Raw genomic sequence first — 17,649 nt, 5'->3', positions numbered from 1 at the left:
GCTGCCCCTGTGACCCAGCTTTTGGCAGTCATTACCCTGTTAGGTCATCCACATTGTAATCCATGTGATGTTGGGGTGTATGTTCAAACAGATGCTAAATAATTTTATTATTTAATTATAAACAATCTTATTGGTTGAACATTATATGTAAAAATTTTTGTAGACACCAGCACAATTGAATGCCTGTATCAGATATGGGTGCACCTTAAAGTAGCTGAATTTACTCATTAGAAGAGCTGTCTGGATACTTTTGGGTATATAGTGTATATATGGTTTGATTACTCCGTGGGTGGACTTGGAGCTTGGTGCAGCATTTTCCACAGTATTCTGCTTGTTCTTATTACCTTTTAGATTGTCATGCTGAATTCCCTTTCTGATCTGCATCGTTACGTGGACAAAGGTCAACTGACATGTGAATTAGGGGGCAGTCTACAATACTGTCACAGTCAGTGGATCCATCACCGCACAGTGAGTCTGAACCCTTGTATCATGGCTAAATGATACACCGATCAGGCATAACATTATGACCACCCCCTTGTTTCCACGCTCATTGTCCATTTTATCAGCTCCACTTACTATATAGGTGCACTTTGTAGTTCTACAATCACAGACTGTAGTCCATCTGTTTCTCTGCCTACTTTGTTGTTCTTCAGTGGTCAGGACCCCCATGGACCCTCACAGAGCAGGTACTATTTTGGGTGGTGGATCATTCTCAGCACTGCAGTTACACTGATGTGGTGGTGGTGTGTTAGTGTGTGTTGCGCTGGTCTGAGTGGATCAGACACAGCAGTGCTGCTGGAGTATTTAAACACCTCAGTGTCACTGCTGGACTGAGAATAGTCCACCAACCAGAAATATCCAGCCAACAGCGTCCTGTGGGCAGCATCCTGTGACCAGCATCCTGTGACCAGCATCCTGTGACCACAGATGAAGGACTAGAGGATGACCAACACAAACTTTGCAGCAGCAGATGAGCTATTGTCTCTGACTTTACATCTACAACGTGGACTGACAAGGTAAAAGTGTCTAATAGAGTGGACACAGTGTTTAAAAGCTCCAGCCGCACTGCTGTGTCTGATCCACTCGTACCAGCACAACACACACTAACACACCACTACCACGTCAGTGTTACTGCAGTGCTGAGAATGATCCACCACCTAAATAGTACCTGCTCTGTGAGGGTCCATGGGGGTGCTGACCACTGAAGAACAGGGTAAAAGGGGGCTAACAAAGTATGCAGAGAAACAGATGGACTACAGTCTGTAATTGTAGAATGACAAAGTACACCTATATAGTAAGTGGAGCTGATAAAATGGACAATGAGCATAGAAACAAGGAAGTGATCATAATGTTATGCCTGATCGGTGTATCTTCTCATTTACTGAACATTGATTTTTTTTTTTTTCTGTTGACAAGTGACCTTAGATATTTTGATTACTTTTAGGCTACCTATATTGGGACTTCATAATGTATGCCTGAGCATTAAATAACAAACCTCAGTTAGCAAGTATTGTTTTTTAAAGATGTGTAATGGTGCATGTGTGAAGTCCCTATATACACAGCCTACAAATAAAGTGTTATTGGTATTTTTGCACATGTTATGTTGTGTGAGTATTCTTAGCATAGATGTAACCTTCATTAGGGTCCTGTACATGCTGTATCTACAGCATAGACATCTTAAAACAGCTTATATACTGTGAACCCCAAAAAGTATATGGACAATTGTGCTAAACCTAAAAATGTACAAGCTCATTGTGTTGAATGAAAAAAGTCAAACCAAATGACATTATTTTTAAACACATCATTCCAATATTCTTTCAAAAGGTAGCTGGTGTATTTCACATCGTTATTGTTTAAGCAGTTTCTTTGCAGACTTCTGCAGGTTTGCATCCAGAATGCCTTCTTAGTTCAGGATCTCAGACTTAGACATTTCCACATTTGTGCTTTACAGTATTCTTAGTGCAGTTTGCTTGGAAAATTTCAAGCTTTCTCCACAAAGAGCCTACTATCAGTTTGATGTTGTGCTAAAAGAGTTTATCTCTGAAACAAATATGATTTTGTTGAACGTTTTATAAGTGAATCTAAATAACACCTTTATTAGATTACCAAAGGTTGAAGGGTTAAAGTGTCCAAGTACTTTTTGGGGCCATTTTAGGTCTAGACTGTATCTACAGTGAGGAGAACCAGGAATTCTGACACTTTAGTTTGTGTGATTTAATGTAATTCCAGTGCATATATCCACTTCAGTTTCACACACATAATGTCTTTTGACTTTGTACTTCTAAATACAGTCAAAAAAGAATGTGTTCTTAAGTATAAGATGCTTAAAAATCGATAGGGGAAAAAGTATTAGCCAGGCCAAGTAAGCACCTTCACCTTCTTTTTTAGAAAGTAACCTTTAGTTATTTTGGCTGTATGTTTGGGGCTGTTGTCTTGTGATTGTGGACTTCAGAAGGACACAGATACCTCACATTCTTCCACTCATCAGCAGTATAGTGGTGGAGACAGTGCACAGCTTCAAGTTTTTGGGAGTGCTCATCACTGACAATCTTTCTTGGTCCCTGAACACCTCCTAAATACTGAAGAAGGCTCAATAGTGCCTCTACTTCCTAAGGAGACTGGAGGGAGCACACCCATCCTCGACTGCTTCTACAAAAGCATTGTAGGGATCATCCTCACCTGCAGCATCCCTGTTTGGTATAGAACTTGCACCGCCTCAGACAGGACGGTAATGAAGACAATTATTGGGTCAGGTTTCCCTGCCGTTTAGGACATCTACACTAAATGGTGTAAAAGGAAGGCATATGGCATTATCCATCACACGGACTGTTAACACCACTCCCATCTGGAGGAGCATCTGGGACCGGTTCTCCACACAGATCTACCTGATGGACCTGTAAACATTCTCTGAACTGCTACTTAAGCACCTTACCTACTGCACCTGGTCACTTTGATGTGAAACATTATTCTTCACTCACTTTAAATGCACAGTGACTTTAATCTGTACATTGTCTGCAGTTTTATTCATTTACTTGTTGTGCTATTAAAGGCTAATATTGTCAAAGCTCTGATAATAATTCACACAATATTATTATTGCTGCTGTAGACCAACAAGTGGTTTATTTTCCACAACCCCTTTATTCAATGGCTAGTCTCTACTATCCTGCACTCTCAGAAAAAAAGGTACGAAACTGTCACTGGGACAGTACTCCTCATGTCACTGGGGTGGTACCCTCAAGGGTACATCTCAGTACCTTTAGTCAGGGAACATAATTGTACTATAATTCATTGGAACTATATTTTCTAAGTTGTACTGACTCCACACACCCCGTCTCGTCTCCAGGCTTTTACTTTATTTTTCTGTTTTAAAACATTATGTTATGAAAGAGTACAAATACGTACTGTTCACCTGGTAAAAACTTATTTAAAATACACAATTGGACCTTAAAACCACGGTTTACCTTTGAGGGTACATTTACATTGTTTGTACCTTGATAAATAAAAACTGTACCTGCACAGAACCTTTATTTCTAACAGTGTGTGGATAATTTTTTAATAGCTGTATAGTTAATTTATAGCGCATTTTATTGAACCAATTGAACTGACAGAGATGTTTAAGGTCTTTACTATGGCTCTGTAGCTTTTTCTATTTGTGTTTTTCAATAATTTTGTCCCTGAGAACTTTAAGAAGTTCCTTCACTTTGTGGATGTATGCACTGACAGTATGTTAAATAACAGAAGCAAAAGTGCCTGAGTACTTGTTTCCCCTCCACTGTATGCCTATAGATAAGATTTGTTTTGTTGTGCCTAGTGACACAAGGAATATGAAAGACTTGTCTTGTTAACTAGGCCATTGAAAACTTTGCTGTGACGGTGAAAACTACAGCCCAAATGTTACAGAAGTTTGGGACAGACTTAGCAGAAACCGAACTCCCCAATGATGTGCAGTGCACCAAGGAGCTGCTGACAGATCACACAGAAAAACATGACAAGCTCAAGGTAGGGGAGCACGTTTAATTACAATAAAATGACTGTGCACATATATTGTGCTCTTTTTTACATTAAATATGCATAATGTTTATGACCCACACATTTCTGTGTTTCAGGATGAACTAAAGTTAGCAGTGAAACAAGGAAACACTCTGTTATCATGTATCAAAGACCAGGCCAACAAAACAGAAAACCACAAACTAAATCCGGATGAAATGGAAAATCAAACCACTGTCGAAAGGTTTGTTGTGCCTTTAGTCTCTGGTTTCCTTTGAATGTTGCAACATGTTCTGTCATACTTTACAGTCTTGTCAATGAATGCATAAAGCTTTCAAGTTTTGATTGGAAAGTGAAGTGCAAAGCTATTCAAAATTACTGCAAAACTTAGTACAGTTTTATATTATTTCTTATTTCATAAAGCATCTTATGAGCAGTGACATTTTTGTCGCTGAGCTTACAAGCCTTTCATTTGCACCTTATTCGATCACATACTGTGATAGTGTGAGCTGTGGCTTTTGCTTTGCGTGAGAACCGTTGTTGCTCAGTGACACTCTGTTGGTTACTGGCTAGCAGCAATCTCAAGTAACTTACTGTGAATGACATTTAAAGGTGTAATTTGACCAAATAAGTCACTTTGCCTTTGATATTAGGTTGAGTTTTTTGGGTAGAATTGTTAAATAGCAAACTGATTTGAATGCTTGTTAGCCCTTTGAATTTTGGTACATTTCAATAATGCAGACTTAATGCACAACGACTGTGCTATCTCATACAAATCACAAATCACTTTCTTTGCCGAGTACATGGACATATAGATTTTTAATCTTTTTTGGTGTTGGTCTCACATCAAATGTGAACTGTAGTCAGAATAAATGAAGGATATAATTTCTACAAATGAATAATAAAAAAATCATTTAAATAAAGTATAATAAATACTAATAATTTATATAAATGCACACTACAAGTGGTTAATTTAAATTAGCTATAATAAAGAAAAATATTTGGTTTGCTTCTTTCCAGTTTTGCACTAGAGCTGCGAGGCTAATGTATCTAAAAAGAAAAATGCATGTCAACCTAGCTAATAAAACAGGGAGATGAGTAATGGAATATCTGTAAATCTGGTAAAAAGCAAAACAAAAAAAAAACATTGAGCACAGACAGATATCAGACATTTATCATTGTTCAACTGGATCAGAAATCTGTGTTTGTGCAAGTATGTGTTTTGATTGTCCTGAGGGCTGCTCTGTGTTGTGTAAACCTGATTTCCACTCTGATCTTTACTTTAATGATGCACCACTTAAACACACCTACATACTTTGCAAAATTCATATTGTTCCAATAGTTTTTACTTCTCTAAGTAATGAAATGAAACTGTTAATTTGGGAGGGTTTTATGTTGTGGGTTGTCTTGGTTTTGCTTTGCATACGGTTTGGTAGCCTGTTTAAATGTCAGCACACAAAATGTAGATCTAGGCCTGCGGGCCAATTTTGGCCTGTAGGGATGTTTGATTCACCCAACTAGAGAACAAATATTTTTTTTTCACAACATGTAACTCATTAAACTTTCATTTTTCTATTTGAATTTTTTTAACATTTTAGTAGTAAAATACAGATGAGTCTCATGAGTAATCCATGAGATTTGACAGCTATGAAGTAACAGAAGCATTGTGTAAACTGCGTTGTGCAAACTGCATGCCTGTGTCATCACACACTTCCCTCAAACCATGTTCAGTTGTTACCTACAAAGACCAAGCAGTTGCTTATGTGGTTTCTGACAATGTATGAGTATTATGCTGTCAGTAATTTTTTTTTTCTTTTTTTTTTCACAGGTTATTGGCACAATTGGATGAGACAGAAAATGCATTTGAACAGTTCTGGTCCAAACATCACCTCAAGTTAGAACAGTGTTTACAGCTCAGGCATTTTGAGCAAGACTTTAGAGAGGTATAGTGACCTGTGTGCCAAATCTCATACATCTGTCATTCTTTCCTAATAAGCATACTTTCTGTCTTCATCCAGTGTTGCTATGGAATCTTTTCAGTATATGCTGTGTGTTTATGTGTGAAGGTAAAAGTGTCTCTGGACAGCCTGATGGAGGCTTTGCTGGAGCTCTCAGACATTGGGGACTGTGTTGCTCGTGTAACACAGCTGCTGAAAGAACTGAAGAGTCTAGAAGATAGTGCTCAGGTTTGACTCATCATCACACCCTTATATCTTACATTTGTGGTCTAACTGCATTAACTAGTGGGGGAACTAAAAACTCATCACAGAGTAATGGTATCTGAGTACAGTCAACTTAATCACAGCTGTCTTATGTAAATGTCCTCACTCCAGAATTTCAGTTATAATACTCAGGGTTAAAGCTGCGCAGTCTTATGTTGTAAGGGTTTCGTGTCTGGTTCAGCATGCCACGTTTTACAGGAGTCTTTGGAGAAGGCACAGCTACATGCCCTGCACGGTGACCAGCTCATCCAGAGCAACCACTACGCTGTGGACTCTATCCGGCCGAAATGCGTGGAGCTGCGCCGCATTTGTGATGACTTCAGCAACGAAGCCAAGAAGAAATATGACATCTTGTCCAAATCACTTGAGATCCATACAGGCATAGACAAGGTTGGCAGAACCACATAAAATATGTCAGATATGCATATCACTTCACCAATTTAATGTGTTCTGCTAAAAGAGATCGACAGTGTCCCCAACATAATTTGATGAACGAAGAGTAATGTACACAAAGTAGTTTAAGAGATGGCCAATCTTCATATAACTAGCCAATCCGGCATGATTTATGAAATACATTTTATGGCTCATTGCTCTTCTGTCAGTAAGAAAGAGAAATGCTGCACTGTCACACCTGCTTGGTGGAATACAGTGTCATTGTTACTTAAATCAGTTTATGAGAACATGTCCTTTCATGAACTGTGTTGTAGTTATGCTGAAACAAAGTGTAGAAGGCAGAGGTGTTACCAACGGCTTTATGCCCACTGGTAAGTAGTTGAAGAAGTGAGCTTGATAGTGTGTATGTTTGTGTATATATATGCAGATTAATCACTGGTGTGAGAGTGGAGTGTATCTCCTGGCATCTCAAGCGGTGGATAAGTGCCAGTCTCAGGAGGGTGCAGAGGCAGCACTGCAGGACATTGAGAGGTACATGGAGACTGCTAAGGAGCAGCAGCTAAGTCAACTCAGAGACCTCTACAACCAACATGAGATCATCCTCTCTGATCTCATAAAGGTGTGTGGCCTTTCTTAGATCTATAAATGGGTGTGTTGAAACCACTTGTTTTGTATTATAATAAACACATGTCCCTGACTTGAAAAACACTACTAATCTCTAAAGATATCTCAAGTTCTATTACCACTCTTGGTGTTACAGAAACTGCTAAATTATCAGTCAGCAGCTGTTAAAATTTATTACAGCAGTACAGGATTTAATGGTAAATTTGAGTGGAAACACAAAACACCAACCCCAAATGACATATACTTGATAGTTAACCCTATGGAGACTGTTTGTAATGATAGAAATAGTAATAAATTTCTTGTTAACTGAAGAACAGTTGACTCAAATTTGGTGGAGTTATTTCTTAGCGGTTAGAACTTTTCTGCTACAAGATATACACACTTGAGTAAAACATTTACAAAGTTTAACCTCTCAAAAATCCCAGTCTTATTACATACTAGGCCTTGTTATTTGGTAAACACAGCGACTTCAGTGCAAACTGGTTGAGCTATTCTTAGATTATAGAAGTGTGTAATAAAACTTTGGGCCCACCAGTGGGCTCTGGCCATTTAAAGTAGGGTTTCTCAACCTGTGGACCACAGCCTACTAGAGGGTACTTCACAGGCCTGAAGTCTGGGGAGGTAGCAGTTCATGGTGGGTAGGTAATTCATAAGTCATAGAAGCATAAGATTAACCTAATAATTTAAAGAAGAAAAAAAGATTAACCTAATAATTTAAAATATAAGAAGCAAATTATAACCGATATAAATAGTAATACAGACGTACAAATAAAAATGCCGCAGTAACAGGCTAATTTCACAGCATCAGTTTGAGACGACGCAGCCACGCGCACACAATGCAGACAGAGCGAGCCAGAGTTGCAGAGGTTTCTCACGGTGCTTTCACACCTTCCTTGATTGGTGTGAACTTATCACACCTTTTTCTTTTGTTCGCTCCTCTCTGCTGTGTGTGAATGTGTACTTTTTTGCCGAGCATCAGCCAACTGACTGTTGGTACTCAAACTGATAAACCACAAAGAAGTAGTTTGTCAAATGACAAAGCAGATAAAAGATACCAAATGATTCCTCTTTTGAGGAAAGCCAGTGGAGTATTTTCAGTGAAAATATGATGGACTGCAGCTTTTTGTTCTTTTTTTCCTTTTCTTTTTCCCCCTTTTTAATGTCACCACAGCCATATGTTTTTTAACCTGTGATGTTATGTTTTTTAACGTAACTGCAAATTTTGCAAATCTACTGAGAACCCCTTATTTAAGGGATTTATAAGAAAGCAAAAAAAGATTAATGCAAGATATATGTGTATGGAGAAAGACAACAGCATACAAAGTAAATTAATCAGAAATGAAACAATATGGCAGCCGGACTGAGTTCAAAATGGGATCAGCTGATAGGTTAGGGGAAAATTTCTGACTCCAAAGTTGGTGACTGTAAATCAGGAAGACCTTTAGTTCGCAACTTCAAAGAAAATGTGAAGTTCTGTTTTTTTTTTTTTTATGGGGTGTAGACATGGGAAATCCTATGAAATTCTCACATCAGTTTTGCTAATGCAAAGTTGTCTCTTGAAAATGGGGCTTCTTTCTCATTGAAGACTGTGTCTCCATCTAACTTCTGGGTTGTGACCCTTAGAAAGTCAGAGAAAGATGTCACACTCTCTGTCCTTCAGTGATACCTTTTTGTAGTGACTTGGTGCATTAATACAGAATTCAGTGGTGAGTCATTGGTGTGTATGTATCGAGTATTTTACAATAGCTTTGAGGGTGACTAAGAAAGTCAGGTTTCAGGACTGGAACTATCTGTTTCATAAAAAAGCAATAGTATGTATATTACCGTGATTTTTGTCTTTTTCAGATACAGCTCTAGTTAAACAGCATATTGGAAACATCACAGAGAGAGTGCAGATAAACATCAAGCTCGGGCTAATTTTGTAGATTTAATGGTATAGCTATAACCGGATAAAACATTCAACAGCATTCAGTAGATTTATCTTGTTTGGAATTAGCTTAACTAACTTTTCAGAAATGCATGAAAGGCACCAGAATGTCTCTGCTGCACCATTTAAGGTGGAACGGAAAATTCAAAGAAAAAGCTGGTAAATAAGAAGCAAATCTTAGCTTTGTGGCGAGATATACATCGATATTGGCACCACTGATTAACAAACCTAACATTTTACTTTTCAAAATGCACGTTTTCCAGCTAAAAGGTACAAGGTGAAGTAACTTAGAAAGCTTCTGCATTCAGCATTGATATGTACTAATGTATAAATTCAATGCTTAAACAAAATCAAAAAGTTCATAAATTGACTGCAATATCTTATGATATCTTGTATGATTTTGCTGCTCGCTCTTATAAGTCAGACAGCATTCAGCTTCCCAGTATGTGCAGTATCACTTCTTCTGAGAACATAGTTTCTGACTGTAACTTGCAGCAGCCACAGGCAATGCTGCACCAATACCATACTTGGGCAGCAGTTTGGCTTAACACTTGTTTGAAACTGCAGTGATCAGCTACGTAGTGAAGTTGTGTTGATTTTTATAGTTCAGAGTAACCACATCACCAAGTGTGCATGCAAATGAAGGGTGTGTTGTGCACATTGAGATATGTGTTCTTAGTGACGTTAGCATCATAGCTCCAGTTTGAGTTTGAGTCTTCCTACCGTTGTGGTGGCAAATAGTGTCCCACAAAAACAGAAAGGTCTTTTTGTATTACTCCTTGTATGGATATCTCAAAAGTAAGATGAATTAATTCTGGGTCCACGGTGTTTCTGTGTTTTATGTTTCTGATCATTTTGACTAAAACACTGACCACTTCATATGTTTCAAAAAGATTGTGTTAGTGGTGTTGCTCATGAAACACTAAGTGATTGAAAACAAAATTGATATAAAATAATGACATAAGTGCAGTATTTGTAATTTTCTGTGCACAGTGCGACTTTGAAACTAAAGTGGCAATGGACTACATTTAGCTTTACTGATGTTGTTCAAAATAACAGACCATGTTTTATACTTGAAATACATACTAACATTTTTACCTTGTTTGCCATCACAGTGGTATGATAACCCAACTAAAGATTGACTAAGGACACCAAACATGTCTTGACTGATCAACTCACCGAAAGCATGAGTAAAATCTAAAAAAAATTCTCCATTTAAAATTAAACATTTTCTCAAAAGCGTGTCACAGGTATTGGCACCCCTGCTTTGTTAATATAACATCACTTTCTCTGTCTGCTTAAAGTATTGCTGTTTTTTCCAGTTCATTTAAACGGTTACATGTTAATTAATTATGTTGCATAATGTACATGTATAATCTTATATCCATTGCAATGAAATGTTAACAGTCACTTTTATTATTATTAGTTGCCAAAGTTATTAGTTGCTTACTGACATACGTTTTGAGCATGTTCATTTGCACATTTTAGTACCATCTTCTTGTGTTGGTAGAACCTACTGTATTTCATAAGCATAGAAGTCATAAGCATAAACATAATGCAAGCAGAAACTTTTTGAACAGTTCCATTGCATTGATACTGCTTGAATCACTCTTAGCTTATCATTCTTAGTTTTTTTTTTTACCCTTTTTTGGCCATCATTGTAGTCTAAATTAATTGTAATCTGCCTGTGTAGACCAATGTGGAGAATGCTTTGAAAAGGCTGGAAGAAGTGCACGAGATGTTTGAGAAGAGACACATCAGTCTGAAAAGGCTGTCTGCTAAACAGACCAGACCAGTGCAACCTGTGGCCCCTCGCCCGGAATCTTCACCCAAGCGCCCTTCACCAAAAACCCCACGGCCCCCAGGTTCAAGTAAGTAACCGCGGAAACATTCCATGGAAACCCAACTTCTTTGTACTGCAACAGTCACAGAGAAATTGTCCGACCACAAACTGAAACTCGACACATATACATACCACTGCACCTGCTGCTGGCAACTACGTTTGTCAGAATAGACATGGTAGAATTTATAATACCACGTAAACATTTTTATATTAAATACATTCAGAGACCTGCCCTCCACCTGTCTGACTGTCATAATTGCTTTGTAGAGACTTTTTTGTTTCTTTGTTACCCTGCTGCATTGATTTAGTTTTTATTTTCAACAGAGCCCTATCTTATACTCGTTACTGTCTAATATGCACTGTATTTTTCTCCAGCACCAAATCGCAGAAGCTCAGAGAACAGTTCCATCAAGCAGCCCACTGATGCTGAATTAGCAAGAAAGAAAAACATCCGTAAAGCTAAAGGAGGCATCAAGGTAAACCAAAGACCTTGTCAGCTGAACACTGTCCTCATTTGAAACTATTCAAATCATTGTGTACTATGGGCTAACTCTCTTCCTCCCGTGACACTGCTTCTGTGTGTCCTGTCTAAGATTGAAGTTATGCATGAAGAAAGCCAAGGGGGTTCCAGCCACATTCTCGTGACCAGCGAGACAGAGGAGAGCCTGTCTAGCAGGAGGAGGTAAGTGTCAATCCGATGCTGTCCCAGCATTTATGAACATGTCACCAACAAACACTCTTGCCAGTCTAAGCACAACTCCCATCTACCTCACAGAGGTAATTTAATGTTTCAAATATTCTCAGTGCAAGTATAATAAAACCACACCCAACCATTTGAGGAGTTTGAAAGTAATTGGACAGTGACAGTTTTTGCTTGCTTTACACCAAGACATAGGATTTTAAATAAAACACTGACTATGGAGTGTATACCAAAAGGTATTTTTAGATTTCTTCAATGTTTTGAGATTTTTGCATAATTATGTATTATGTACTGTAATTGTCTATTTACAAACTTGAAGACTTTAAGATTTAATCACCACTTTTCAAATATTATTAATTACTAAAGTTACATTTATTATAACTTTATTTGTGATGCTCTACAGCTTTCTGTGTCTTCTACAGCTGTGTTCATCATTCTGGACACATTTATTTAATAAATTATGTATGATCCATTTCGTATTAATTGATTTACTGACAACTTCCTAGCTCTCTACTAATTATTTGAAAACTACAAAATTGCACAATATTTTGTTCATCTGAAACTAAATTGGTTTTTGTATTGTCGAAAACACTGATTCCAAACTTTGGAGCCTTTTGAAACTTTTGTCTTAACAAACCTCAATTTTTCTTTCTTTAATTTATTTATTTTTAAATATAATTTGAAAATGCTACCCATTCTATACCTTGTGAACATTTCATGACGAATGGGCCACTAGAAATGATCAACAATTACTTGGAATGAAATGCTGTTACATTTACTTCCATGAAAAGTTCTATTAAATGTTTTTTCTTCCACTCTAAAGTTACCATTATATATGTGAGGTAAAAACTATGTGTATGGTGTAGTATAGTATTAAAATTTTGTGTAAGATGTTAGTCAGAGAGTTATTATTGAGAGGAGTCCCATGACTATTTTGGTCGATCTCTGGATGTTAGTTTATTTAAACATAAGATCATGTTCATTTCTCCAGTTATTTTAGGTATCCTGAAATAGGGAGACTATGTATAAGAATGGCTCTAATTCCAATATGATTCACCCAATATAAATGCACATACCTAAAAAGCTTCATATGTTGATCTGTCCTTTCTTTGCTAGCCGAGTTTGCATGCTCTCAAATATCATTTACATATGGCATTTGCATGTGCATATTCTGTCTGTTTTTTATTTAAATCATTTTTGTTTTTCCTCCTCATCATTCTGAGAAAATCTACTGATGTTCATATGGAACTACTTAAAGGGGAGGATGTGGTCTGTAAGAACTGTGTTGGCACATGGCAGTGGCAGGAAGTGCCTGGTGTTATTCTGGGGCTGCATGTGAAAAAGAGGAGTTGGGGGAAGGGTAAGGGATGTGTGTGAGAACGAGAATCAGTCAGGTAATGTCTGCCACAGAGGAATGAAAGGCAAAGAACATTCATATTCAGTCAGCTTTAATCTCAATCGAAACAAAAATGGCATTTGAGTGCATTTGTTTTTGTTTTTTTAGAAAAAACCTCCAGTCAAAGTTCTGCTGGAGGTGACAGTGCATTAAATATTTCCTCACAAAATTAAATAGCTCTTATGAAACAAATTTAGCAGAGGATTGACTTTTATTTGGTTGGTCCACATTTCAGGCCTCTATGTCTCTGTAGAATGGTAAACAAATTTTTAAGTAAATGGCTTTGGCGTTTTCACTGGTCAAAAAAAGTCAAACGTCAAAAGAGCAAATGTTTAAATAAACAGTTAAATACTGCATTGACTTTTGTAGTCCTTTTCACTGAGCATCAAGAAAAGGCGGCTTTGCATGAATAGGTGTTAGAATAATAAGGCTTACAAAGGAGCATTATTTTCACAGCTGTGCAATATAGTTTCCCTAGAAATCCTGAGGATATACTGTTTACTTCTGGGGCAGTGGCCACCCTCCAGAGGTATCTGATATCGTCCTCATGTCCATGTGAGGTGATCATCTTTTCATAAATGCAAGGGTGGTAAGGGGCTTTTCCCTCGCCAGAGAAGTAAACATGTTCCTGAGGTGAAACTCCAACCGTGATGGCACACATGCCCATGAAAACGTCATCAATATGGAGAGAGGCATTGAGGGACAAGGAGGCCTGGTAAATTTTGGCAGCAACATCTCCAGACACCACATACCCTGCACCGGCCGTGTAGTCGGGATAGGAAGCCCACTGGTACATCTGAACAGGCACGTAGTACTTGCTGTCCTTTCGTCTAATTGGAGGGGCTCCCCTGTGGACGTGGCCCACCCAGAGCTCCTGGACATGCTGCTGGCTGAGGGACTGCAGGTAGCGCACCAGGTTGGGCATGTGGATGAAGATGTCATCATCGGCAGACATGAGAAAGCGTGCATGGGAGCATTTGGTGTGTGCCCAGCGGAACTGCAGCAACAGCTTCACAGTCAGGTTGTGGAAAGTGTCGGAAAATTCCTGCTGGACTACGTCCCCATGGACCTGATCTTCAGCGTAGAGGTTCTTCTGGAGCGCACTTCTCTTGTGCTGATCTGGGTGGATGCCCATGACGAAAACCACCTTCACCGTGACCCCCAGTTCCCTCTTAATGTAAGTCTGGTTCCCCCATGTTGAGCGGATGGCCTCTCTTCTCTCAAAGTTCTCTGGAGACGATTTGACGAACAGGAGGAGGAACACGTCGCTCTCCGCACATATATTGTCATGGTTAATGAGGTACGGAAAGCTACCGAAACTGTCGGCCACTTCTCGAGTCACACTGAAGCTTTTGTTGATGAAGTCATAGCTATTGATCAAGTAACGATAAGAGTAGGACTTCACATGGCTCACTACATGATGGTCTACTTGCTCCCAGCAGACCATAAGCACTGACATAATACAGCACATTGAGATCAACTGCAGAAACTGACATTTTTTGACCCTTCTAAAGTTCATAAACATTCTGCTACCTTAACAGTGTCTTTAACTGTCTTCCTCTCTCATTAAGTCCAGTAAGGTGAGCCCGATTTATTGCTGTCAGCCACGTTCAGAAGTCGACCTTGTTTGACTTCCATCATAGTTACATCAGTGCAAATGTGCTGGAGAAAGACGTATGTGTGGTCATTTTTCTCGTCAACGGCTTCCTTGCTACACAATGATATCAGTCCACATCTGTGTTTTGTGCTTCAGCATTGTTGCTCAAGTTGTCTGTACATCTGTGTGAGAGTCCAACTGCAAGAGAATTTTTTCCATAATTATTATGCAGCATAATCTGTTTCTAATACAGTATGTATATACATCATGTATATCACAGCATATATCATCATGTATATAACATTATAACGTCATGTATGCAACGATTAACTTCCAGACATAGATTGGTTTATCCACAAAACCCAGACAAATACAAATAAGCAGTGATTACTGATTCATGCACTTAACTGATGGCACCTCAGCATTCTCATTGTTCTTAAATTTTGTAGCGGTCAGTTACATTACAGATCATTTCCCCCAAAAGCACTGTATGCTAGTTATCACAGTACACAGTAATAATAGGTACATATAAGGCTTTTCTTGTTCTTGTGTGGGTGTCTCTTTTTCTTTCTTTTGTGCACGTTTATCAATAATAAATCACAATAAATACAGCATGATCTTTACAGCTGAATTAAAGAATTCTGTCTAGGACAGCAAAATTTCATCTGACCTTGGATAAGAAAACCAGCTGTTATCATCTGACCTGCAGTGTCAATATTTAGAGAATAAACAATTATTGCAAAGGTTATTAACTGGCTTGTGACAGTGGAAAAAAGCCTGTTGAAACAGAATGATGTTTACCAAGTTGAGCTTCTCATTGTGACCATGGTTGATGAGATCTGGTTGACATCATGTGTAAATTGGAAGGTGGATGAGATGGGGATGGAGGATGGAGGGAGGGGTCAAAAACCTAATTTAAAACCTTGTGGATGGGTATTCTTCAGTGCATGAAAGCAAACGCCAACCCAGCATTACATTAAACAATAGGGGGCTTTAAAGAACAGAGCACATGAAAAACGCTGAGGGCTGTGTAAAACATTCGTGATGACAAAAAAGATCATTACAGCAGCAAATCTACGTGAAGCCAAGCCATGTAACAATGAGGGCCCTTGAAAAGCATGCTTTGAATCGCCTTGTGTCAGTAGTTGCAGGGATCATCTGTCTATGACCCCAACACTGGCTGTTTTTTTTTTCCTACTGAGGTCTATCTGAACTAAATGGCCATCAAACTCTCATTTCACATTTTTGAAATGATGCCTCTACCCAGTACCTGGTGTAAAAGATATATGTCTTATGTTTTGTAATCATTCATATAAAGAAATCATTGGAACTTCAGAAGTAGTCTAGACAAATATATTTTGTTATTAAGTTTGTAACTGTTTTTTTTCCACAGTCTTTGACAGTGAAGCTTCATAGAACCGTCAAGTCTCAGAAAATATATACCTAAAAACAAACTGCCAGTTTAATATAATTATTGTTTTATTAGGAGTATTAGTTTTTTGTAATGTACTCTTGCAGACATCATTAGTAGCAGTAGTACAGCAAATACATCATCAAATATTAATTTGAAATATCAGTCAAATCTAAACATCTGATACAGTTATGATTAAAATCGAGCATTCCTTTTTGTAATAGAATTTAAAAGATTTTTAAGTCCGAAGCGGGATTCAACAAAACACTGTAGTGAAAAAAAAACATTACTAATTCTTTTCAAATAAACGTGCATGGTAGTACCTGTACTTGGAGAAACTCAAGTTTGATGCTCATATTTGATAACTTCACAGTTTGCACATTCATAACATACTATGCGTACCTTTTCAGTGACCCCGAGTTAAAAATATATACAGTACTATTTAAGGCACTTCAACTATTGCCATTGCACATACTATAGACCATACTATCCAATTACACATAGCACACAAACTTACGACAATCTTTTAAGTGTCTAGAACATTTTGAATTGCATAGGCACTTGGAATCTCCACGAAAATGTGGAGCTAGCCTGAAAAGCCAACTTAGCTGATTAAATTATAGCTGGACAAGAGTACTGTCAGCAAGTAGGCTATTGATAAGACCATGTGACTGAAGCAAAAAGTGTTTTTTATTTTGCATAGTCAAATATTCAAGTTGAAATCTACAAGAACAACCAACTTTACAGACAAGGCCCGCTCAAACTAATAACATCCATTTGTTAAAACATCCTGACTGACAACTTCAACAGGGCACTGTTTACATGTTGTTAGGGGTTTGGCCATATGACCTACCTCTGCCATGCTTAAAAGACTACTTGGAGAAAATGGCACAGCTGTTTATATGGATAAGGAAGTGGCTGTGCCATTGATGTTTCTGCTCAAACCTATATGTTCTCGCAAGAGTAAAAATAACATGCTTTCCAAGGCTTGACATATCTACGAAAAGACAGGTTTGTTCTCAGCTTAGAGTAGTTACATACTCAGTTTTGTTAAATGCCATGGAGTTCAATACAAAAACTCCCTTTTTTTTCTAAAAAGACACCCCCCCTTCTGAGTATAAATGGACTTACCAAATGTATCAGCCAACCGTCCTTTCTCTAGGATTTTTCTTCTTATAGAAAAGTTTTCTTCCAAGTTAGCATTTGAGGTGGATCTGTAGAAGCTTGCTGTAGGCTGACAGCTGTGTGCGGAGCACTGGTAAACATGTGACTGCTGTCTGCGCTGGAGCTGCTCTGTTTCTGGGAGGGACGGGAAAGGGTGGAGAGTTAAAATTGAGCCATGGCGGATGAGGCTGGGCTAAACTTCCTTGTAAAGGAGGAGGTTTGGTCCACTTCGGAATGCATGTCATCTGAATCACTTAAGCAACTACTGCTTCCACAGAATTCACTAAGGAGTGCATTACAGGAACTGCAGCGAAACCAGCTTTAAAAACTCATAATAAATAAATCTGAAATAAATGCAGGTTGCCTAATGACATTATAAAACAGA

The 17,649-nt window shown here is 38.2% G+C and overlaps 2 protein-coding genes across 8 annotated transcripts in view; one reads left to right on the top strand and one right to left on the bottom strand.

The window, feature by feature from the left end:
• The window catches only part of mcf2l2 (MCF.2 cell line derived transforming sequence-like 2), a 75,843-nt gene that overhangs the window by 34,412 nt on the left and 23,782 nt on the right, over nt 1-17,649 (top strand). For all 7 annotated transcript variants that reach the window (XM_036586736.1, XM_036586732.1, XM_036586733.1 and 4 more), the window contains exons 6-15: nt 352-468; nt 3,850-3,999; nt 4,107-4,231; nt 5,816-5,930; nt 6,054-6,173; nt 6,408-6,599; nt 7,030-7,221; nt 10,847-11,024; nt 11,372-11,472; nt 11,590-11,678. In XM_036586736.1, the coding sequence (XP_036442629.1) occupies nt 352-468; nt 3,850-3,999; nt 4,107-4,231; nt 5,816-5,930; nt 6,054-6,173; nt 6,408-6,599; nt 7,030-7,221; nt 10,847-11,024; nt 11,372-11,472; nt 11,590-11,678 (1,379 nt within the window). The remainder of the gene's footprint in view (nt 1-351; nt 469-3,849; nt 4,000-4,106; nt 4,232-5,815; nt 5,931-6,053; nt 6,174-6,407; nt 6,600-7,029; nt 7,222-10,846; nt 11,025-11,371; nt 11,473-11,589; nt 11,679-17,649) is intronic.
• On the bottom strand, nt 13,059-17,430 carry b3gnt5a (UDP-GlcNAc:betaGal beta-1,3-N-acetylglucosaminyltransferase 5a). Its single transcript, XM_036586741.1, has 2 exons — nt 17,232-17,430; nt 13,059-14,887 (listed from the first exon to the last, which is right to left on the bottom strand). The coding sequence occupies exon 2, from the start codon at nt 14,615-14,617 to the stop codon at nt 13,478-13,480; it is 1,140 nt and encodes a 379-aa protein (XP_036442634.1). The 5' UTR covers nt 14,618-14,887; nt 17,232-17,430; the 3' UTR covers nt 13,059-13,477.

This window comes from Colossoma macropomum, unplaced genomic scaffold, assembly GCF_904425465.1.
Source record: "Colossoma macropomum unplaced genomic scaffold, Colossoma_macropomum, whole genome shotgun sequence".
Lineage (NCBI taxonomy): Eukaryota > Metazoa > Chordata > Actinopteri > Characiformes > Serrasalmidae > Colossoma > Colossoma macropomum.
The sequence above is the reverse complement of the archived record's forward strand: the minus strand, read 5'-3'. Positions and strand labels throughout refer to the sequence as shown.

Excerpts from the sequence above, each read along its gene's own strand:
- b3gnt5a (XM_036586741.1), bottom strand. The coding sequence starts at position 14,617 with ATGTTTATGAACTTTAGAAGGGTCAAAAAATGTCAGTTTCTGCAGTTG.